The sequence below is a fragment of the Lampetra planeri genome, chromosome 54 (assembly GCF_965212315.1).
Source record: "Lampetra planeri chromosome 54, kcLamPlan1.2.h2, whole genome shotgun sequence".
Taxonomy (NCBI): Eukaryota; Metazoa; Chordata; class Hyperoartia; order Petromyzontiformes; family Petromyzontidae; genus Lampetra; species Lampetra planeri.
The window spans coordinates 2707183-2732199 of record NC_136160.1 but is presented as its reverse complement, the minus strand read 5'-3'; the positions used below and the strand labels follow the sequence as shown (position 1 = coordinate 2732199).

Sequence of the window (25017 nt, the reverse complement as noted above, 5' to 3'; positions counted from 1 at the left end):
TCACTCTACCCTTACCTTTTACCCTTTAGCAAGTTAAGATAAAAGGTCAAAAGCAACGAGCCTACCTTTACCTTACCACAATACAATCACTCTACCCTTACCTTTAACCCTTTAGCAAGGTAAGATAAAAGGTCAAAAACAACGAGCCTACCTTTACCCTACCTTTACCTTACCACAATACAATCACTCTACCCTTACCTTTTACCCTTTAGCAAGGTAAGGTAAAAGGTCAAAAGCAACGAGCCTACCTTTACCCTACCCTTACCTCATACAAATTACCCGATTACAGGGTAATTACTGGGGTACTACTACACATGAACAAGGTTTATAACAGGTAAATGCTACAAGGTAGAGCGCTTTATTCATATAGAAAACTCGATCATTCCAATTAAAAATAGAGGCCACGGACTGCGCCACGGAGCTTTTAGCGAGTGGCAAACAAGATATTTACCGGGTAATACTTCGCGCTACCTTTACCCTACCCTTTACCTTACCCATTGGCATGTCGACACCTTTACCTTTACCCATTTTACCCGGTAAAAAGGGTAAATTACCTTACCTTGCCGCAAGGCGAACGTGAAGTGAAGCCTACGGCCTCCATGATCCGTATCGTACTCGCCCACGTGCGTGCACTTCATTCGGGAAACGATCCATCGTCAGCCATGACCTATCAACTGCTGGATGAAGGCCTGCCCAAGCCAATTCCTCGTGGCCTCGTGATGGGGACAAATCCATCTCGCGCCTCCTCCAACATGAGCTGATCTCATCGCTACATCTCACAATCTTGATTTAGACTGCCGGAGGAATTCGATGAGCAGCTACAACGCTCCTTTTTTACGGATGTCCAGCCGGGGCGGCTCAGAAAGTTTACAACAATCAAGTTTGGTTGCCACTCTGCCCTGGGTTGAAGCCATGTATCCTGTCTTCTTGGTTCTTTCGGTAAAGTCACGTAGAATGGAAATAATAAAATAATAAAAATAAAACAATCAAATAATATATATTATTTTTATTACTTTATTATTTCCATTCTACGTGACTTTACCGAAAGAACCAAGAAGATGAATCCCTGCAGTCACGAAAGCTTTAAATCAGTGTATCCTGATCTAGCCCACGAGGGGTGGTGGACACGGCCGTGCGGTTGTGCATTTTGCCCTATTTGCTGCGGAAGTTTCTGGTTATGTTTTATTGTCGCCCTGGTAAGTACTGCGGGAAGTATTTAACCATCCGCTTCGAAGCGGACGTTAAATATCCCGTGATGTTCTTCTAAAAGTAGTATGCCACGTTTGTGCGGTACTATCGAATGCATTTTTTTTTTAGTCACTGGACAACTACAGGAAAGGAGCAGAGCAAGCAGCTGCATCTCACCTGTACTGTGAACACATGCCCTTTGGTTGCTCCGTCACAAGTTTGGCCGTCTTCACAAGATTATCACCATCATGAGTCTAAGCTAAATACTTTTTATTTCACCAGGTACGGCCCACTGACCGATGCAGCTCTTTTTCATAAACGACCTGGCTATCACGAATGATAGCTCAACAAAGGGGCTTAACATGTGGAGATTTATATAGCAGCCAAAATACTTTAGAATGCGTGACGTTGATTCTAAATATGGAGGGGAAAACCAGAGAACCTGGAGAAAAATCCACGCGACTACGGGAGACACCGCAAACTCCAAACATACAGCTGGTATCAGGGTCGGGATCGAACCCACGAACCTCCTGTATACCAGGCGAGGTTGTTAACATCTCACCACGGACAGAGAGAGACACGCAAACTTCAAACATACAGCAGGCGTCAGTCGGGATCGAACCCACGAACCTCCTGCATACCAGGCGAGGTAGTTAACATCTCACCACGGACAGAGAGAGACACGCAAACTCCAAACATACAGCAGGCGTCAGGGTCGGGATTAAACCCACGAACTTCCTGCATACCAGGCGAGGTAGTTAACATCTCCTAGTCACCGTGGCACCCAGTCAGCCCCACGATGGCCACGCTCAGGGCCTGGGTGCATGTCAATGTCCTGCGAGATGCCCTCGCAATTGTCAGTGGCGTGAAGCGAGGCCTGTGTCCTTACAAGCCGTGTTCTTCTCTTCCTTCTGAGCAGCCATTATTCAACACCACCGGGTGGCCTTGGAACTGACGGCTGCATCCGATGATTTTGTCTCGGCATATTGTGCCCCTGCTTGACATGATTCCCCTTCTCCATCCCTATGCGTGATTGGACATCTGTGAAAACGACTGGACATCTGTGAAAAAAGAGCTTTATACTCTATGGTTATTTTGGTAAAGTCACGTAGACAGAAAAAATTATGATGAAAAAAAGAACTTTTTCGCTCATCGGATTCCTCCAGTATAAATATTTGGATTCTGATTATAGTCTTTCAAACAAATCCGACTTCCAGCTCAATTGCATCAGCTGTTCAACATTTAAACAAATGCGGATAATTTAATTTCGTATCGCTGCAACTAAGCTCATCTCTTGAATTAGTGTTTGGAGTTTGCAGTGTCTCTCCCGTGGTCGCGTGGATTTACAGAGCTCAGTACACAATTTCACAATTGTAAAAAAAAGCATAACAAAGGTGTCATACAAAAAAAACTTTTATTTGTTTTTGTATAAACGTCATCACTTTTTGGAGAGAGAAAATCATTAATGTACAAAAGCAACTATATAAACCTATTTGTGCAGTAAGAAAAATACCAAACTAAGAATATCCACAGCCTTAACAAATCGCTAATTTACACTCGTAGCTCTTAAAATTCAGTCTTCCTATAACGTGCAGCAAGAGTGGGCCATAGACTGTACAAACATTCTCAACATTTTTACACTTTCACCGACTGATCAAAAATATAAAACATTTTAAAGCCTTGTTAACAATGCTATAATGCTATAAACCCTCAACATCTGAACACATCCAAATCAACCCTTACTGTAGATTATAATCCAAGATGTTACATTTTTTTGCCCTGTTCATTAACTTTTTTCTGACAGGGGGCAAAATGCATGCACAATTGGCGTCATGACGATTTTCAACACCGCACACCCCAAAACATGCCTTTTCCAGAAAGATGTCAAAACAGGCAAACTTGCATCGACTCACAAGACAATTGGGGAGTCTTCTACCTACGATATCGTTGAATGTAATTGTAGATGGCTCTACACAGTTTGTACATTTTTGGTTTCAGTTGAGGTCCTGGTCCTCAGTGATGTGATTCATATCGCCGAGGACCGGCAACTAATCGATTAGCTTCGCATTTTAGCCACGCCGTTTGAGACCCATTTCAGGGCAGTGAAAAAGGTGCCAGTGGATGTAATAAGAGACGGCGTTACAACGCTGGGGGGTGGCACCGTGCAAATAGAGCAGCAGCTGACGGCCTACACGCTCTAGGCTTTTGGCAGTGTCGAGGGGGTTGTGCAGTGTGGACTTGAGAGTCAATTTGAGTGCTTTGTTATTTTGTTTCGTATTGTTTATAAATGCCTACCGTTGGTGGATAAGAAAGTTATATCATCTTCTTGGTTCTTTCGGTAAAGTCACGTAGAAGCGAAATAATTCAATCATAAAATTCTAACATAATAAAATAAAAATTCTCACGACGTTTCGGCCACAACACAAGCGGCCGTCCTCAGGTGAAGAAACAGAGCTGTCGGAAAGACAGCGTCCCCTGAGGACGGCTGCTTGTGTTGTGGCCGAAACGTCGTGAGCATTTTTATTTTATGATGTTTTATTATTTTATTATTTCCCTTCTACGTGACTTTACCGAAAGAACCAAGAAGATGAATCCCTGCAGTCACGAAAGCTTTAAATCGAAAAATCAAGATAGAACACCATCTTTTCAAAGGTCACTCACGACAGCCCCACCTAGTGGACATGTCAAGAGCCGCCACTGGATATGAACGCTGGCAAAGGCTTCCCCTTTTCCGAAAATGCCACGTGGTCCTTAATGTCCACTTCACACAGCTGGTTAATGAGCCCACACACGTTTGCCACGGCGGCACTGTAACGTCGCACACGCAAACTGGTTCAGTTAAAGACGAATTGAAAGTTTAAGCCAGACATAAGCGTTGCAGTGCTTTGCATTAATAGGTTCCTAAAAAAAACTGATTTACAACATCCCATGACATCTTTCAGGAAAAGCTCACAATGTTTATCTTGTACAATACACGGGGTTATTTTTTGTTATATGAGAGAGAAAAAAATAATTACAGGACAAAATCGATTTTAAAAGGTGTACAAATCCAGCTTAAAACATCCAGGAGTCATGTCAACGTCAAACGCTTAAGGAAACTATCCCCGCCGCTTCGACAAACAGGAGATTCGTTACGATACACTTTCATTTATATAAAACTCCCCCCCCCGACCGATTCCGTGCGTCCCTCTGCACGTGGCCGGATCGCGGAGGGCCGTCACGTGGAACTCTTGCCGATTCGCGAATACCGCCACCCCACGTATTTTACGGTTCACAACGAAATCGTTAAATTTCGATTTAAAGCTTACGTGACTGCAGGGATTCATCTTCTTGGTTCTTTCGGTAAAGTCACGTAGAATGGAAGTAATAAAATAATAAAACATAATAAAATAATTCTCACGACGTTTCGGCCACAACGCAAGCAGCCGTCCTCAGGTGGAGAACAGGTCTGTCGAGAAGCCTGGGGTGTGTCATTCAGACTCTGTCTTCTCGACAGACCTGTTTCTCCACCTGAGGACGGCTGCTTGCGTTTGTGGCCGCAACGTCGTGAGAATTATTTTATTATGTTTTATTTGTATTATTTTATTATTTCCATTCTACGTGACTTTACCGAAAGAACCAAGAAAACGAAAGCGCGCGGTTGGCTGCGGCACAACAGCTTGGGGCGAATCGACTTTCTCGAGGCTTCACTTGTTTTTTGGCGTCGGAAATTTCAAATGTCGCGAGCGAGGACCGATGTGGCGCGTAACGAAACGGGGGCCAAGAGACGGCCGCAGCGCCCTTACCATCGTCCCTCTGGACACGGTGAAAACGATCGCCGCGTTGCTACGTTGCGCCGGTTGTTCTTAACGGAGAAGAAGCCGGTGCTTGAGTGGGGGCAATTTTCACTCGTCGGCTCACGAGGAAGGGGGCGCAATGTTTACGCGAAGCGTGGGGCAACTGATCTTTGACAGGCAAGAAAACGAGCCACAGGTCTGTGTAACAAAAATATAACGTACGCAATGCACCGCGGCAATGATCTCACTCTTAACGTGGCTGTTATGCTGGTATATGTCTCACGTAGGCCTCGGCAAGGTAAGATAAAAGTGTAAAAACAACGAGCCTAACTTTACCCTACCTTTTACCTTACCACAATACAATCACTCTACCCTACCTTTTACCCTTTAGCAGGTAAGGTAAAAGGTAAAAAGCAACGAGTCTACCTTTACCCTACCTTTTACCTTACCACAATACAATCACTATACCCTACCTTTTACCCTTTAGCAGGTAAGGTAAAAGGTAAAAAGCAACGAGCCTACCTTTACCCTACCTTTTACCTTGCCACAATACAATCACTCTACCCTACCTTTTACCCTTTAGCAGGTAAGGTAAAAGGTAAAAAGCAACGAGCCTACCTTTACCCTACCTTTTACCTTACCACAATACAATCACTATACCCTACCTTTTACCCTTTAGCAGGTAAGGTAAAAGGTAAAAAGCAACGAGTCTACCTTTACCCTACCCTTTACCCCTTGGCATGGTGACACCTTTACCCTTTTACCCGGTAAAAAGGGTAAATTACCTTACCTTGCCGAGGGCTAGTCTCACGGCCGACAATTTGGAGCCGAGGGTTTGTGGATAATACAGCTTTCTGTAATGGTTCAAACCTGTGGCAGGAACCAAAGCGGGTTTGTGAACAAGTCCGCTTGAACCCTTGAGCGCTATTCCCTCGTTTGAAGTGGGGTATCTCCTTTATATTCCCTCTTCCTCCCGAGTGGGGTGGTGAAAAAAAAACCCCAATGAAAAAAGTTTAATTGGTCAAATGTCCCAATGTGGGACCGTCCTGAAATTGAGCCTTGAGAATCAGCGAGGCTTTCCTGGATAAATAAAACACCGTATTATCAATCCACCGGTTAATTAAACAGTAGCCCTCGCATTACTCAACAATAAAACATCTCCAGATATATTCCCTCCTTATAGAGAGACACTATTGGTGAGACGATGTGATGTTAAATCACTTGAACTGGATGCATGACACGTGGAAAAACAGTAAGAATTCAGGTCGGTTTACAAAAACATTCAGGACCAAAGTTGAAATATTACATATGATTAAATATAAATATATATATCGGCTCAGTTATAAATACATTTCCTGATAGAGCGCCAATATATATTCTTTCTAAAGAATCAAACTGTACACAGCCCTGGTTTGAAGTCTCGGTGGTTTAGAAAAAAACAAGACCGGTTAGAGTTACAATGCAGAAAAAAAATCACCCAGAATTCACCGCAAACTCTTGAGGTCTCAGAAGCTCAACAGGCTTGAGAGCCTGCCTGCTTGGACGATCACCGCACGTGTACCACGTGCACCACGTGCACCACGTGTACCACGTGTACCACGTGTCCCACGTGTCCCACATTTAACACAGGCCACTGTGAAGCGAGGTGGTCTGCAAAGGGCACGTGCAGCAACATCGATTTGTTGTTGCGCCGCACGACACTCCACAAACGTGCGCGCTCCTCACCTCCACCGAAACCCGCACCGACCAGCTGGGTGAAGCATGGACAATAACCTCCCCGCCCGCCCCCGCCCTTCACGAACCGAACAGCGTGGAGCGGTCCTCATCTAGCAGTGGATCGACAAAAGGGTTGCACATGTTGGGAGTGATGCCATGAAGGAAAAAGGCGAGTTCCCCTGCCAATGCATCTGCATGTGAACGAGGCTCGATGAAAACCGAGGCCAGCAGCTTCTGAGATCCAGAGTACGAGTTTGGGAATACTCACCCTGTGACCTCACGCGCGCGGTCTGTTTCATGGTCTCAGGCTGGTCATCTCTGTGTGTTTCATAGTGTCAGTCTGGTCATCTCTGAGTGTTTCATAGTGTCAGTCTGGTCATCTCTTGAGTGTTTCATAGTCTCAGTCTGGTCATCTCTGAGTGTTTCATCATCCCAGCCTGGTCATCTCTGTGTGTTTCATAGTGTCAGTCTGGTCATCTCTGAGTGTTTCATAGTCTCAGCCTGGTCATCTCTGAGTGTTTCATAGTCTCAGCCTGGTCATCTCTGTGTGTTTCATAGTCTCAGCCTGGTCATCTCTGTGTGTTTCATAGTCCCAGCCTGGTCATCTCTGTGTGTTTCATAGTCTCAGCCTGGTCATCTCTGTGTTTCATAGTCTCAGCCTGGTCATCTCTGAGTGTTTCATAGTCTCAGCCTGGTCATCTCTGTGTGTTTCATAGTCTCAGCCTGGTCATCTCTGTGTGTTTCATAGTCCCAGCCTGGTCATCTCTGAGTGTTTCATAGTCTCAGTCTGGTCATCTCTGAGTGTTTCATAGTCTCAGTCTGGTCATCTCTGTGTGTTTCATAGTCTCAGTCTGGTCATCTCTGAGTGTTTCATAGTCTCAGTCTGGTCATCTCTGTGTGTTTCATAGTCCCAGCCTGGTCATCTCTGAGTGTTTCATAGTCTCAGTCTGGTCATCTCTGTGTGTTTCATAGTCCCAGCCTGGTCATCTCTGTGTTTCATAGTCCCAGCCTGGTCATCTCTGTGTGTTTCATAGTCTCAGTCTGGTCATCTCTGTGTGTTTCATAGTCCCAGCCTGGTCATCTCTGTGTTTCATAGTCTCAGCCTGGTCATCTCTGAGTGTTTCATAGTCCCAGCCTGGTCATCTCTGAGTGTTTCATAGTCTCAGCCTGGTCATCTCTGAGTGTTTCATAGTCTCAGCCTGGTCATCTCTGTGTGTTTCATAGTCTCAGCCTGGTCATCTCTGATTGCATTAAGCTCTACCAGCAGAACACTCGGTCGTTCATCATTGTGTCAAATTAATTGGTCAACTGACCACGTGAGCCAAAACAATTGGTGCGTTAAACGCACGTACACCACGTGGTGATTTCATTAGTCTGGATGTCTGGTGGTGGTACAAGGTCTTACTGGTGCCTAAAATTTGGCAGAGATCATTGCATGCCCGAACCGACAAAATCAATAACGAATCATCAATATTGATTAAGTACTCGACACACAAATCCAATAGTGCACGAAAGAATCAGTTTTTCAATTAATGTGGTATACGCAATGGGTTTGCGTGACCCCTGCAGCCACTAGAGGCCACTATATTCACGGCAATGTTGAATAAATCGCACGACTCCAAAATTGTGACTGTCGCAATCTTTCAATTCCACTCTCTCAGCCCGACTCAACTGATGAAGACCAAAATTGACGAAACCGGTCAAATTTGCTTGCTTAAACAAATGTTTCTCGAAAATATACTTCAGCCGAAAGCTTAATAATCAGATATTTACATACTCACTCTTCCACACGGCAGAAGCAGCCACGTGCAGTGGCTTCCTAGTGGATCTGCGACACCGCTTCCGGGTTCATTCCGTAAAATGTTGTGAATTTAAACTATTCAAATTTTTTTTATGTTAGCAGGTAAGGACTACTGGGCTATATCGCTCTTTTCAGAATTGACCTGATCACAAATGACAGCTAAACGAAGTGCCTTACGTGGACATTTATGGCTGCCGAATACTCTAAAACGCATGATTCTAAATGCAGAGGGAATAACCCGGAGAAAAATCCACGCAACCACGGGAGAAGAGACACGCAAGCTCCAAATATACAACAGGCGTCAGGGTCGGGATCGAACCCACAACCTCCTCCATACCAGGCGGGGTAGTTAACATCTCACCACTGTGGCACCCTGCACAGCCATTCCCCCAATGGATGTGCATCTCTGATGGATGCAGAGGTGGGAGGGGGGGGAATCCCCAGTGTGTTACACCTGCGGTCCCATTTCACCAGCCTTTAAAGTCGACCTACAAATGACTAAATTCGGACCGTACATAGCAAATACCCTACTGGCAAAATAATGCCCGGGTCAAACTTGTAAATGATGCCATCCTCTAGACTCTCCAGTTCTCACCTAGCTCAACGAGATAACTTAATTTTTGGGGTTCCACAATTTGAATGCAATTGAAGGAAAAGGGTAAAATGAACAAACTGACAATCACACTTTAACGGCCCAAAGAATTCCAACGGTACGCTAAACGATCCATTATTTATTACAAAATAATCATCAGCGGCGTGGAAAATATTAGTAACAAAATAAATAAGCACACAATACGTCGTCTCCTTCATATATTTATCTCTCCACGTAAAAAAATAAGTTTTTTTTTTTTACATCCCATCAGCTACAAAGCCTTCTGGTCATGCACAATTTCAATATTCAATATGAGAAAACTCTGGACCGGTTTCGACATACAATGTCTCATCAGCAGTCAGCCTTGCTTGAACAATATGCTGGTGAACTGCCAGATGCTAGTGGTAAAGACCCTAACATGCAATCGTAAGACTACATCCTACATGCTTTGTTGTACAGAATCCGTAAAATCAATTTTTTTGCTCACAAGGTTAGATTTAAAGACTTTGGTTACAAATTGGCAAGGTAAGACATTACTATCATACTTAAAACGATGTCTGTTCTAAGACCAAGACTTGTTAAGCCAGTTAAGGGACCACATGCCGTAAGGATGGACTTATAAAAACATGTTATCAGATTGGAACGGTGTTCATATTTTTTTGCAAATTCAGCTTTTTGCATTGTAGTGCACTTATAAGAATTGGTAAAATCTGTAAAAAAAAAAAAACGGCCTCATTCATTTGAACAATTTAATTTATTTTGAAAATCTTTATCATGAAAAAAATAAAACTCTGCTATAAAGGTTAACAAATTTACTGCATAAAGGACAGACGCGACATTAAAATGTGGAAAATGTGTCCATTGCGACGCTTTTGTGGGTTACATCTCATCGTTCATTCCAACAAAAGACGAATCAGTTGTTAAACTTCTCCGTTTCTTCTCCCATGTCTCTATATTGCAGCGTTTTGCCCTGTAGGTTTTTTGACATTTCCCTTAAAACTCTATCCACAACGCCCACAGCTTAAGAATATTAGCGCGCTGGCCTCATTTTAAAACCCTTATCCCTTCGACGTTTATACGTGGAGCAAAGGCCGAATCAACTATCCATGAGCCGTACAAAAAACACTCGTTTAAGAGATGCCAACCGCCGCTCATCAAGCGGGTCACACACCCCGCTTCGTTCAGCTAAACCCCCGCGCAAAACAATCTCACCACGGATCATGACGCGCTTCCCATCTCCAAGCGATCCACCAACACTGGATGACAAAAAGAGCCGGAGATATCGGAAACACTTCGCCGCAAAAAACACCTAACGACAATCCACCAATTTTTTTTTTTACTTTAAAGAAACTGACTCTCGAATATTGGGGGCGGGGAAGGGGGGTGGCTTTTTTGTACGCACATTTTCTGTAATCTGATTCGTGCTGCCCCATCCAATATTTACAATCGCATTTATAAACTGGGGCAGTACCGGCCAAATCACAACATCACTACGACTGCAGTATTTCACGTGCGTGCGCCACAAATCAGTGCGTCTACGAGAGAATTCCTGCTGGAAACTCGCAGGCCTCTGCAACAAACCTCATCGGGGCCGTTCCCTGAAATTTTTTGTTCCGAGTTACTATTTTAGTTCTGCCGTATCGCTTCCAGAAAAATTGATGAGCCTCCGACACGAATCTATCCGGACGTGGTTGCACATAGGCAACCACTAGTGTCGCGTCGGATCGGCCAGGGTTTTTATTTGGAGAGGTTTTAACAATTTGTGTAGGGTGTACCGCGAGTACATGATGAACAGAAAATGTTCATGGGAGAAAACTTCCATCCTCGCGCTTGCAGTCACTTAAAAGAAAAAGGGTTGCTCAGCCACAACAGAGGTGGGCATATTGCAATTTTTTTACATGTCCGGAAAAAAAGTGTGACGGTGTGTCCTGGTCTCAGCTTGGTCATCTCTATATTTCGTAGTCGCTATATTTTTCCTCATCTCAGCCTGGTCACCTCCGCATTTTCACTGTCAGACGCGTTTGTGAAAGTGTAGCCGCGTGCACGCGTGCGTCGTTCGGTCAACGTCCGTGTGCAACAGCGGGCAAACGTGCGCGGTGCGTTTCAGTGGCGAGCTGCTTACCCAAAAGTAGTCCACAGTATCACCGATACGCTACTCGCCCACGTCCGTTCGCTCCGCCGCTGACAAGACACGAATAGGTACACACCCACACACCGCTGGCCGTGCGTGTCCCCGCATCTTCACCCTCGCACACGCGTGGGTGACGCGCCCAAGTACAGGGGACGTCACATGAAGTTATCAAGCTCGGCATCGAGAGCAGCTGCCATCTCGTCTGCTTCCGAGCTGCTTCCCTCCAGCTCCTCTTCTTCCTCCTCCTCCTCCTCGCTCTCATCTCTCCTGCGCTTGTGTCCTCTGTTGCGCGCGAACACACGCACGCACGCACACACACACACGGGCGGTTCTCGTTGCGTGCACACAGCAGCGATGTCACCTGCCCGTCGAATCCACGCCACGTGGCGGATGACACAGTGTCCGCAACTGCTTGCGCATGTGGCTGAGCAGATGTGATCTAGTAAGGAGGGACAGCCTAGGATGAACCAACTTATATGACAACTCATGTATTTTTTTGTGTATTTGGTGTGTGGTGGCACATGCCTGTGAACCGCCAACTTAATTGCCTCAAATGCCAAATGTATATTTCCACTTTGGGGCAATGCTATTGATAAAAGTTAGGTTATCGTGATTTGTGATTGTGCACCACTGCGTGAAGCAATGGTGAGCGATGCGATGTTTACGATGGTGACAATGCGGAAAATGATGCCAACTCCACGATAAAAGTAAGAATATGCCGCTGATAAACACAAGAATGCCAGCACTACTGGCAACGCCATTGGTACGGCTCCTGCTGCTGACGATTACGATAATGGAGATGATGCTGACACTACCATTAACGACACTGATGCTGATGGATGATGCTGCAGTTTTAAAAATAACACCGGTGATGCCAAGATAATCGTACATATTTTTATTATTGCGCCTTTCATGACATCATTATTCCACGGTGCCTTACCAAGTACTGCATAGGTAAAGATAAAGATGCAGCCCTGCAATTAAATCGCTCACACCGCTGTTAGCAGTAAGGGCCTCCCCCCCCTCCCCTCCAGCAGAGGGTATATTTACCAACTCTCCCACGCTGCTCAATCATCTTGGAAGAGGGTGAGAATACTTCCCAATTGAGCCCGCTACTCGGGACCCGCATTGTTTCAACTGCCGCGCACGATACACCAAAACCGGTGACCTCTTCTAGATTGCAAGTCCAGTGTGAAATGTGCCAACCATTAACCCAGTGGTTCTTAATTTTTACTGCTGCCTTGCACCGCTTTGGTTCTCATTCGTTAAACAATGTGCAATGTTAATAAACACATAGGCGTTATGAAACAAAGTAGTCGTACCTACATACCCGTGTTTAATGTGTTTCGATGAATTTACCTTCTAAACCAATCTGGCCATCTTCTTGGTTCTTTCGGTAAAGTCACGTAGAAGGGAAATAATAAAATAATAAAAATAAAACATAATAAAATAATTCTCACGACGTTTCATTCAGACGCTGTCTTCCCGACAGACCTGTTCTTCACCTGTCTTCCCGACAGACCTGTTCTTCACCTGAGGACGGCTGCTTGCGTTGTGGCCGAAACGTCGTGAGAATTATTTTGTTATGTTTTATTTTTATTATTTTATTATTTCCCTTCTACGTGACTTTACCGAAAGAACCAAGAAGATGAATCCCTGCAGTCACGAAAGCTTTAAATCGAAATTTAATCTGGCCATGTCTCACGCGCCCAGAAGGGACATCTCGCACCCCCAGCGGGTGCATGCACGCCAGGTTAAGAACCACTGCATTACACCATGGCAGCGTCCCTACCAAGTACGTGACAAGAATCCAAATACCACCACCTCCACTAATGCTTGTGCAACACTGTACCCATGGTGCACACTTTAAACCGATTTCACTCTAGTCAACACTTCCATGCCAAGTTCGATTGGAAAGGGCACTCGGCTCATTAGCCCCTTGCTATGACGCCTAATTAAAATAATCGGAGCCCACGACCTAACTTTCTGCAGGAGATGATGAGCTACCGAGAAAACTCAAACTTGATACAAAAAAAAAAGCATCTATCACCAGAACAAATTAAGCATGAGCAAAAATGACAGCAGATGTGAGTCAGCTAATCTGGCCTCCAGCGACGGGATGTGATTCATCACATTTACTAAATATGAATCTGGCTCATACCACCACTCCCCCCAACCCACCCACCCCCCGACAATTAAAGCAATTGTCCCAATCAGGGGACACGCTTCAATTCAAGGTTATTTGTATAATTGTATGTGTCTCACCCGAACAACCTTTGCCACATGCTTAGTCGGTGTAATGTCTGCCTCACTTGTACTGCTTTTCATTTGCTCGCTTATTTGTTGTTGAAAACTAGCCAAGAAAAAGTTTGCACGTAACTTACCCCGCCCCCCCCCCCCCACCTTATCCCATTACCTTTCCACGGACTTATCGTTTCTTTCTCGCACCACAGCCGTGAACGTCACACTGCAAATGACCATTCCAAAAAGAGCAACCCTCGTCATTATGTGAATGCGGATGATGCTGCCGACAATTTTAAAAAAGATGATAACGCGAATGGCAGAAGACGCTGGGTGACTGTGAAATGACAATAACGTTAGTGGAGATGACGCTGAGTGACTGCCAAATGATAATAAGCGTGAGACGAGTTGACGCTGGTGAGATCACGACGATGTGAACAGTAGGAGAGAGGATGCTGGTGTCCGTGAAACCACTTTGGGCCTCACGCTGCCAGGCGCTCATCACCGCGGGACGCTGCCTTCAAGGCTGCCGCCGCTCGATGACGAAGGGGGCCTTTCGATGAGCGTCCCCAGCTCCTCCTTGCTTTGCGGGGGGGCCCTGCCTCCGGCCCCCCGCTCCACCTCCATCTCGGGCACAGAGGGGGCACCGCTACGGGCAGAGCTCCCTCCAGCAACCTCCGCCTTCTCCGCCGTCTCCTCCTCTTCTTCCTCCTCCACCTCTTCCTCCTGCTCCTCCTCCTCCTCCCCGTCGCTCTCCTCCCCAAGGATGTCATCCACCTGGCCACCACAATGCATCGCTGAGATGGGTAGCCCTCAAGGGAGGTGGCTCGGTTGGTCACAGCGGCGAAGGGTTACGATGCCCGAGCCACAACAGCGAGAGGCAGCTCCTGGTAGCCTTTGTGCCATTAAGGTCGGCGTCTGGTGACTAAACGGTCGAGCGAGCGGCTCACGAGCAAAAGGTTGAGAGTTCAAATCCACGGCTTGGAGCGTGGGGGGGGGGGGGCGTATGAGAGGTTGACTCACTTCCTTGTCCATGCTGTCCAGGTCGTCCTTGGACAGGGTGTAGAGCGGCAGGGCCTCCGACATGCTGGGCTGCCTCTGCCTCCGACTCCCCTCAGGAGCATCCCTCACTTGCTGCTGGCTCAGGCACCTGTGTGCAACGAGGCAGCGAGCAGAGGAACGGGTGGTACAGAGTCTGCATGCGTCGGGGGATACACAGGATTTGTTCGCCACTGAGCAAGTTTGCGTAGAGAACGACGGAGCAATTAAACTATTCTTTTATTTTACAAGGTAAGGCCCACTGAGCCTCAGAGCTCTTTTTCAGAAGCGACGTAACCACAATTAATCGGTCAACGGAACGGCTTATCGCGCGGACATTTATAGCGGCCAAATATTCTGAAAGCATGTTGATTCTAAATGTGGGGGGGAAAAAACTGGAGGACCCGGAGAAACATCCACACGACCACGGGGAGAACATGGCAACTCCAAATACACCGGCGTCAGGGTTGGGATCGAACTCACGACCTCCTGTACGCTAGGCGAGGTAGTTAACATCTCGCCACCGCGGCACCGGTTGAGCTGCCATAGCGACCCGGTAATTTCTGCCGCGGCGTTACTACCAACGCGCGGGCCAGGCATCAAAAAGCACATCATCCACAACATCATCAGAATGATAATGGATTGTCAGCCGAGGAATGTAATGCGTCTGAGAAAACGTCCACCGAGGAGATGGAGTCATGAAAGGAATTGAACGTGCAGACGCTGGGTGGCTTATCACGTCGCAGGATCGTGAGAGGCGGAGGCTTGGGGAGGCCTTCGTATAGCACGGTTGATGATAATTGACCGTGGCTGATAATGATAATGATCCTCATCATCCACAACAACACTAATTAGAGTTGATGGATCGTGGGTCACTACGACGCCACTCTCGTGTTTTGAACATGTCAATGCAGTGACGCAACTTGAAAACCATGACGGCGCTCCTGACTTTCTCACGAAGCTCAAAACCCACGACGGACAATCCGCGACGCTAACGTCTACATTCGTAACTACTCGAAGTCTTATTGATACCCGAGCCTTTCTTTCATGACGCGGAAACCGGTTCAACACCCCGACTGGCGTCTTAGCGCTGGGCAGCAGCAGCAGCACTCTCGTACCTGAAAGGCGAATGGTCGTCATGCCCCAGGCCCCCGGCAGGCGCCGGCGTTATACTGGGCACCTGCTGCTGTTGCTGCTTCTGCTGCAGCAGTTGCCGTTCCTGCCGCTCCTGCCGCTCCTTCCGCTGCTGCTGCTGCTGCTGCCCTTGCCAGCTGCTGGCTCCTGGCGCGCACGACTGGACGCTGCCCTTCCTCAGCAGGCGCCCCGTGACGGGGTCGTACACGCGCGCCTCGGGCGGTGCCGGCGCCGTGCTGCCCCGCGGGTGCATGGGGGTGGGATGCAGCAGAGCGTGGCGGGCGCCGTCACTGGCGCCCGCCTCCGTGTACGTCGCTGGGCTGCTGCTCCTGTCAGGAGGCCACCGCGGTGGGGAGACGGTGAGGGGGGAGTGTTGTACGTATTATTATTTGTATTGTTATGTTGTTGAATCAGAAATATTGCATTTCACAATACGAGGGTTATCAAGATATCGTGTTTTCATATTTCGAGTTTCTCGTAACTTTGTAATTGGACTTGACGTTTTCCGTCATGGTCTCGTGCTTTAATGTACCTCCGGTTTGAATAAGAATAACTGAGCAGTACCACAACTGCAATTCACTCGACATAAGCCTGCCACGAGACTTATACGCATTGTAAACTTACAATCCATACTGTGTTTAACGCACATGCTACTGCCAGTTACACAACAACTAAATTACAAGCACGAATCACTAAATCTTGACTTAAAGCTTTCGTGACTGCAGTAATTCATATTCTTTGGGTATTTTGGTCAAGCCACGTAGATAGGTGAAAAAATATCGCTACTTCTTCACCCGATGACGATTGCTTGTGTTGCGATCGAAACGTCGTGATATTTTATTCTTTTTCTATCTACGTGGCTTGAGAGGAATGAAATATTTTTTTTAAAAATTCAATGAGCAATGCTTATCACAAGACTATATTTTGAAAAAATGTTACAGTTCCGCTGATCTTGAATTATACGAGATTTTGTAGTATCGCCATATCACGGCGAGCCTCTTCCCAACTGCTACGCGAGTGATTAGGGATGTATCAATTCCCGACATCCACAACTCGAGGAAATATCACAATTCAGCAGGGGTCATGCTTCAACTCGCATATTATCATCTTTTTTTATTGCGGTGTGTGTATTACAACGCTTGTCTACCCTGGAAATCCTCATCGAGTTTTCAAGAGGGTCCCGATACGTTTTCATAGTCAGGGGCTGACGATTGGGAAGTGTTTCACAATGAAATAATTAGCAAATAATTTTTTTAATCTTGCAAATGTGAAACATGATGCAGCCACACATGACCTACTCTTCTTCGAATGACATCACAGAGTCTTGAATGTCTGCAATGAAGCAGATGTGTCCTATTATGGTTAATACACCAACAGTATTAACCAGGGCGGCCTGCTGATTCGACCCTTGAACCTCTGCAACTAGCAGAAAACGCAACACGTCACCGCTCAAGAATCTATAGTTGCACTAATCTACAGGCCTTGTGGTCGCATGAACATTATGTACGGGACATTATTTGGAACACGAATGATTCAATGCATGGATCGTGTGGTTATGAACTTATTTTCACGAGCGAAGCAGAAACATGATAGCATCTCCGTTCTGCTCAAGGATGATTTGTGTTTAAATTCCAACTTGCTCATCTTAATCACAAGTGCGTGTGATGGCTCAGTGATGTGACCAAGGGCATCATAGTTCCCTGAGGCACTCAGTTCCTTCCACAGTGCAAAAACATTACCGCTATCAATTCATTCATACGGCGACTAAAAAGCGAATTAATATGACTTTGCAATGGTCATGAAACACGATTACCAGCTATGGTTACTGACCATTAAAACCACGGAAATATATTTTGAAGTCCGTTCAAACAACTCCCGATCACCGACTCTGCTTGCAGGAGGGCCAATGTACGAGCTCCATCCCTGCAGCATCTCCGATTAACACGGTTGGCTAAGTACAGTGCGAAAAAAGTTCAACGTACGGACATGCAAGACTCCACACCAGAGGTCGCAAACGGGTTTTGATTCCTTACCCGTACCCGGCCGCACCAGGGTCGCAAACGGCTACCCGTACCCGGCTGGGTACGGGTAGCCGGGTATCGGGTAGGGTACGGGTATTGGGTACCCGGTTGCGACCTCTGCTCCACACGCGTGTTGTGCAAGCAAAGGCTGGGGGGGGGGGGGGTGGTACCTGTGCGTGCGCGTGTACCCCTCGGTGAGTGTGAAGAGGCACTCCTCGACGTGGTCCCAGCGATCGGCGCAGGCCCACAGCCAATCGGGCGTCACCACACGGACGCGCCGCGACTCCAGCGCTCGCCGCACCTTGTCCGTGCCTGAGCAACGCAGAGTCGGATGTGTTTGTCCAACATCAATTTACGTTTCCGTATGCTTTTGGAGGTGGGAGGGAAGCCGGAGGTACAGCGGAAGAAAGCCGTGCAGAATAGGGGAAGAATATGCAGTTAGGCACCCGAGTCAGGAATCCAACCTAGGTTCTTGTTGTATGTATGATGAACTTCATTCGCACCGTACGTAGCCAACCGTGCTAATCGGACGTGCGGGTGAAGGACAACAAACTAAACACAAAAAGGAGTTCTAAATAAATTCGTTTTCAATCTCGATGATTTAAAAGTGGATAGCTCCGGTGGCTTCCTAATACCGGAAGAGCGTTCCAGACGGCCGCAAGTGTTCACACTGCCCCATCACCCTGCCCACTGATGCCTTACTCCACAAGTGTACATGCGTGTATGTTGAACTCCTTTCGCACCGTACACGGCCAACCGTGCCGATCGGAGGTGCTAGTCGAAGGACCGCCCTGCGACAGCCGCTATCGCCCACACCCACCGGCCTTAGCAGCGACGAGATGCGTGGTGGCGCACTGAGCGCCGCTGGCATCCAGCACCAGGCTGGAACTGACGATGGCTCCCAGCGCAGAGGCCACCCGGTATTCGCGCGTGCGGTCCGCCGGGCAGTTCGTCGGAAACACTGGCGGAGAGACACCGCGCGCGGTATGAGCACCTACGGCACCCTTCGGCCGTTGTTGACCGATCCGGGAGCTGCTCTCGTTGGGCGCTCTATAAGAGCGTCGCGGTGGCGAGATGTTAACTACCTCGCCTGGTATGCAGTAGGTCGTGGGTTCGATCCTGACCCTGACGCCTGCTGCTGTATATTTGGAGTTTGCGTGTCTCTCTCTCATCATCACGGTCACTAGGAGATGTGAACTACCTCGCCTGGTATGCAGTAGGTCGTGGGTTCGATCCCGACCCTGACGCCTGTTGCTGTATATTTGGAGTTTGCGTGTCTCTCTTTCATCATCATCACGGTGGCTAGGATATGTTAACTACCTCGCCTGGTATGCAGTAGGTCGTGGGTTCGATCCCGACCCTGACACCTGTTGAATATTTAGCGTTTGCGTGTTCTCTCTCTCTCTCTTCCCGTAATTGCGTGGATTCTTCTCCGGGTCCTCCGGTTCTTCCCTCCACGTTTAGAATCAACATTACACGTTGAGTATTTGGCTGCTATACATTTGCACATGACAATAAGCCACTTCGTTGAGCAATTGTTTGTGGCCAGGCCGATTCTGAAAAAGAGCTGCATAGCTCAATGGGCCATACCTGGCAAACAATATTTCAATATATATTAACAATCCATGGCTGGGTAGTTCAGGCTGTGCCAAGCTGACACCACTGAGATCCTGCGTTTGGGGATTAAACTGGGCGCTCCAGTGCAGTGCTTCGCAACCGGTACACCGGCGCGGTGAAGTCCAAGGTGTGCCGTGGTTTTTTTCGAATTATGGAAAACGAAAAAAGAACATCACTGTTCACAAGCTAGGACAAAGTCCCCTCCGTGCCGATCAGTGACCAGTCGAGGCTACCGTTACATCAGTGCATGAGAAATCAGCACAAATGTTAATCGTGTTACAATATACTGGCCGTAAGGTCATAGGTCAAGAGTGCTTACCATTACACCGTGGCATGGACCAAATTGTCATCTGAAAGGCGATATATCTATGGGACCTATATATATATATTTTAGATGAAAGAATGAAACCTCCACTGAAGACGACGACGACCCCACGCAGCACGGAGCGGCGTAGCTCCGGCACGACGGAGCGCAAATCCGGCTCGACCACCGCCCCCGCCGGTTCGCTCTCTCCCTGCCGCCCCCCCCCCTGCTGCTGCTGCTGCTGCCAGCGGTCCTGCTGCACGTAGAACATCGCGTGCACGCGCGACAGCACCTCCTCCAGGTGCAGCAGGTAGTCGTCCTCCTCCTTATCGTCCACCTCAGCGGCGGCTTCCACCACCACCACCGCCGCCGCCGCGCCCTGCCAGCGAAAGGTCGCCAAGTTTATTTCGTTTCTTCCCCTACGGCAGTGCTCTTCACTGCAAGGCCCGCGGGGCGGCTGGCGGCTCCTGGTGGCTTTTAGTGCGACCCCTGACGTGAGGAACCCGCCCCCCCCAATGTGAAAACACCCCCTATCATCGTCATGCTTTCGACCCCAATTGTTTCAAATGTGTAGCGGTCGTCACACCTGGTGATGCCTCATCGGCGTAAGTGCCCCACCCCCTCTGAAGATTAGTGAAGAACACTGCCCTATAGATTTTGGGGAGGCTTCCCACGTTGTGTAGCACAAGGGCGCTTTTTATCAACCGCATTAAAAACAACCGGACCCCGTTGTTTAAAGTGCGATGCAAGGAGATAGAAACAAACCAGTGACCTATGGATCGCAAGTCCAGGGCACTGATCATAACAACACGGCAGCTCCCTTTGTATTTCCAGTAAAAAAAGGAAAAAAATGTTGCGTTCCTTATGAGACAAACCGTTAACCGATATCCGACCAGATTTTTTTCTACGTAAAATTTACCAGTCGTGCATTAAATATTTTAAACAACCCTAATTCAAACACAGCATTATATGGCTCAGTACGAGCCAATATGAGCCTCACGAAGCCACCCCATAGTAGTAGTAGGCGCCGCACTACTTTGATGCTACGTCACCTCCGTACCTCGTGGGCCTTCCCCTCCTCCTCCTCAACGTCGAATTCAGGCTCAAAGGACTCCCCCTCGGTGATGCCCGACTGCTCCGTGTTCTGCGACGCGATGTCCACGGTGTCGTGTCGCGTCTCGACGCCGCCACCGGCACCACCGCCGCCACCGCCACCGTTCTCACCCACCACCTCGGGCTCGCACGCCGGAACACAAGGCCCCGCGGCTTCGCCCAGGCGCTCCTCCCCGCCCCCCGCCTCCTCCTCCTTGGCGGCGTCACGCCCGCTCCGGACGCCGCCGCACAGCGGTGCCGCCATCTCCGCGTCCAAGCGCACGGCGTCCACCTTCGCGTCCGTCTTCGCGTCCGCCTTCACGTCCACCTTCACGTCCACCTTCGCGTCCGCCTTCACGTCCGCCTTCAACGTCCTCACATCGTCGTCGCCGCCGCCATGCGTCGGGGGCGCCACCGCCTCGCTCTCTTCCTTCAGCGCGGCGGAGGGCGACGATGGAGAGTCACTGTCGCTCGACAAATCAAAGTCCAGGTCGGCCTGCGCGCCGCTGCCCGCGTCGCCCCGCTTCTCGTTGTTCTGCCTGGGCTCGGCTCCCACGTCCGCCACATTCGCGCCCGCTTTCGATTCCTCCTCCTCCTCCTTCAACGAAGCTGCCGCGGTGCCGTCGTCCGTCACCGTCGATCCGGCCGTCACCGGTTCCTTGGCGCCGTCCCTGAACGTGGCGTCCTTCGCACCGCCGCACCGGCCCGTGCCGTTGTTGGTCGGAGCAGCCGGGGCCCTGTCCGCCGCGGGTTTGAGCCGCGAGTCCGCCGCCGCCACCGCCGTCGCTTTTCCCGAACCGTCGGTTTCGGCGGCCGGGGGGCATTTGGCGAGCCGCTCCGGGGCGCGTTCCGCAGGGCCGCGCGAGGAAACCGCGTTAGGCGACTCTGCCGATGCCTGAGAAGAACTCTCCGGGGTAACCTTGGCAACGTTATTTCCTGGAGAGAATTGAAAACAAATTTGCACGTAAACAAAGAGTTGACTTTTGAACTATGTTGTTTTGGCGAGTGTGATGCATTGTGGTGGTGTTAGAACCATGCAGGGCTGCTGGTTGTCTTCTCAGTATCGCAATGCAAAAATACTAAGTATGGTGGCTGCAGAAATTGTACTGCTTACTACCCAGCACCTCGGTAGTAAGCACATTGTGTGAACAAACACAAACTCATAAAAACGGCCAGCCAAAAGCCGCTGCTGCGAGGATGACCGGATTTTGCGTGATGATGGTTTATGTCTCAGACACATTGCACGCATCCCACTCATGATAAACATAGCAAAGCCTACATTGCAGGAGGGGTAATGGAGTTCAGCGTTCGGGAATCCGTGCATTATCCTGAAAACGGAAATGTGCGTGACTGCCATGTGACTAATCCGAATCAGAGACCAGCAGCAGGGCATGTGAGAAAGTTGATGCCACTCAGTGTGGATAAGAGGCAACTGAGAGTACAAAAAAAGAGTTGGTTCTGTGTTGTCATCTCCTAAGCGAGTGGTTCTTAACCTTTCTGGACCAGCTGGCCACAAAAACGCAAAGACCAACCATACACTCAAAACTAATTTTGTGGGCTTTTTCAAACAAACAAAAAAAATCGATTGGATCTGCAACAATGTGGGTCCACGCTCGTGCGGCGTAACGCTGCGCATGCGTGCAGGAAGGGACGTACCCCTGCGCTGAGCCTCGCGCGAGCCCGGCGGTGCGTTGATGTCGCCGGTGCCCTGGAAGTAAACGTACTTCCGCACGGCAATCAGATTGGGCGCCGACCTCCACACATCTTCGCGGTCATCGATGATGCACACCATCGAGTCACCGCACGGAAAAAGGTTTCTGCGCAAGGAAAAAATAAAATACACATTCACCGACGGTGCATGCTCGTGTGCAGCAAGCAAAGGTGCGCATTCACGTCACCGTGGAAATGGCTTGCATGAATTGTCCGGCAGGATCACTCACTTGAGGTTGCCGGTTTTGCAGTAGGGATCTATGCACTCGTCTCGGGAAAGGATTCTGTGCGAAAAAAGCTTCTTCTCCGGATCCAAAAATCCTGCGGTCACGAGCAACAAATGCATTCTTTCATTCACCCGTTGGAAGGTAGCATGAAGTGTAACACGATGGAGAAGTATATTTGTTTTCGTGAAATGTTTGACGTACGTAAAGCACCTTTCGCGTAATTATTTGTGGTTAAAGTGGGACCATCAAATTGAAAATGCAACGCTTTAAAATATATTTAAAAGTCACATTTTACACCAACTAGACGTGGTGTGCACTCTGTCTGGCTGATCCTTTATGGCAAATCATGGTACAGGTTTTCACTGCACATAACAGCACAAGGTTCTGATATTTGCTGCAGGAAGACCAAATATTTTAACAAAAATATTTGCGATTCAAAATGTGATTTTTGAGGTTAGGCCACGTAATAATGTAGCCAAATGTATATATTATTACTGTGGTGAGTTGCAGTTGTAATGTTGAAGTCGTTGGCTGGTGTAGTGGCTGTGATTGTAAAAGTTGCTGTTGTGGTGCAACGCGATTGTAGAGTATGTTTGTATGTTGAACTTCTCTCGCACCGGACGCAGCCAACACCTGTGCTAATCCAAGGTGCAGGGGGAAGGAAAGTTTTCACGTCAAAAATAAATGAAGATTCGAAAAATCTTGGCTGTGAAAACCCCCGCCTGTTAAAGTTAGCCAAACATTCAGTCCGGTCGATTTTACGGATTTTAAAAAAGTTCTGGTCCTGACAACGACACGCGCGGCCGGGCGGACCCACCGGCGATGGTGTGTGCGTAGAGGCGGCTGCCAAAGGTGAAGACGTGTAGCTCGTAGAGCTCGGCGATCTTCTGCAGGAAAGAGCGGCAGTGGGGCCGCAGTCGCGTGTGCAGCATCGGCTGACCCTGGCCAAGCTGGAAGTGGAAGATTCCCTAAAGGACGTCGGAGCAATGGAGGTCATTGACGTAAGCGTTAGCACACGAGGATATTCAGCGGCAAAGCGATTTTCTGCTAAAATGAGCACTGAGGCGTGTGTGAGTGCGTTGAACTTCTTTTGCGCCGTACATAGTCAACCGTGCTAATCGGAGGGGCGGGGGAGGGGGGGGAAGGACAACAAACTAAGCACAAAAAGCAGTTCTTAAGAAATGAGCTTTCAATCTCGAAGGCAGTTCTCATCTCCTACTTCGAGCAAGAGACCAGATAAAACACACACAATAACACCTCTTCATAAGTCACATGAAAGAAGAAGCCACGAGCGAGCAGTGGACATTCCACGTTCCTTTGTCAGGGGTGAGTCTATCCACAGGACACAACGACTGTTGACTTGTCAGCAAAGCGGTAGCCAGAGAGACGATGGGCCGAGTCAACCCCCAACCAGGATTGAACTCACAACCTTCCGATTGCGAGCCGCTCACTCTCTGGCTGAGCCACCTGACTGGAACTTTAACACATTCCTGCGGAGGGAGCTGGTAGGAACGTTGGGTTGCTCGGTCAATGGCCAGGGTCAACGGCGACGTGGTGTATTCCGCAAATATGCCCGACTGTGAGGGCGGGCACAAGCCGGCGTGAGTAGGTTAAACGTTGAGTTTTATAAGGGCACCACGGGGTGACCAGCCCCTCCCCACCCAGCCCCACCCCTCCCACCCCCCACCCAGACCCTGTGGAGGGTAAACCCACAACATTTCCAATTCGAGCACGGCGTTTCGCTGGTGATTACAACCAGCTTCATTAGGCAATAGCTTTGCCGACGGCGTTTCGCTGGTGATGACCACCAGCTTCGTTAGGCAATAGCTTGCTGACAATTTGCCAAAGCTGGTCGGGGGAGCTTCGTCCGCTCTTGCAACCCAAGCGCGCTGCGAGCGGCTTTTGCAACCAACCACGGCGGTCCCACCTTGCTGCTCATGTGCGGGTAGCTCTGCTCCGTCGTGTGGATGAGCGTCTGGTCCAGATCTACCATGAGCACCAGCTTGCGGCTCCGCAACAGCCGCTGCTGATCCTCACGTCCCAGGCTCTCGGCTTGCTGCGACGGCAAGCGAGCGCGCACACGCACGCGACACAAACGACACGAGCGCGAGAACAATGAACAGTTGGGGCTGGGTGAGAACGACCTGCGTGTCGATGCGACGGTTCGCAAGAGCGCGCGCGAGAGGGCAGAAGCCACGTAGAATTAAGTCGTCGCCTGCTGTATAGCAAAAGCTAACGTGTCCGAGCGTGACAGCCCAACTATATTTACGGGGCATTTTTTTGCCAGTATCAAAAGTATGAAAAAATAACAATAGGTTTTACCCTTTGTGGCAATAAAACAGGAGGTGATGAGATGTTCAAACACAAAATAGAAACCTTCTGCAAGGAATCAAGTCTGCATTAACCACACGTACTTGTGGTGAACACAC

General features: G+C 48.7%; 1 protein-coding gene across 3 annotated transcripts in view; it reads right to left on the bottom strand.

Annotated features, from left to right (window-relative positions):
- Positions 1 to 2585: 2585 nt before the first annotated feature.
- Positions 2586 to 25017, bottom strand: part of CTDP1 (CTD phosphatase subunit 1) — a 30266-nt gene continuing 7834 nt past the window's right edge. For 2 of the 3 annotated variants that reach the window (XM_078617765.1, XM_078617767.1), the window contains exons 4-16: positions 24516 to 24644; positions 23406 to 23556; positions 22592 to 22682; positions 22308 to 22468; positions 20620 to 21587; positions 19665 to 19938; positions 18459 to 18599; positions 17809 to 17950; positions 15602 to 15946; positions 14469 to 14595; positions 13951 to 14222; positions 13621 to 13671; positions 2586 to 11486 (exon numbers count right to left, since the gene is read on the bottom strand). In XM_078617765.1, coding sequence (XP_078473891.1) covers positions 11360 to 11486; positions 13621 to 13671; positions 13951 to 14222; positions 14469 to 14595; positions 15602 to 15946; positions 17809 to 17950; positions 18459 to 18599; positions 19665 to 19938; positions 20620 to 21587; positions 22308 to 22468; positions 22592 to 22682; positions 23406 to 23556; positions 24516 to 24644 — 2979 coding nt within the window. In that variant the 3' untranslated portion in view covers positions 2586 to 11359. The remainder of the gene's footprint in view (positions 11487 to 13620; positions 13672 to 13950; positions 14223 to 14468; positions 14596 to 15601; positions 15947 to 17808; positions 17951 to 18458; positions 18600 to 19664; positions 19939 to 20619; positions 21588 to 22307; positions 22469 to 22591; positions 22683 to 23405; positions 23557 to 24515; positions 24645 to 25017) is intronic. The other variant, XM_078617766.1, reaches the window with a different exon arrangement.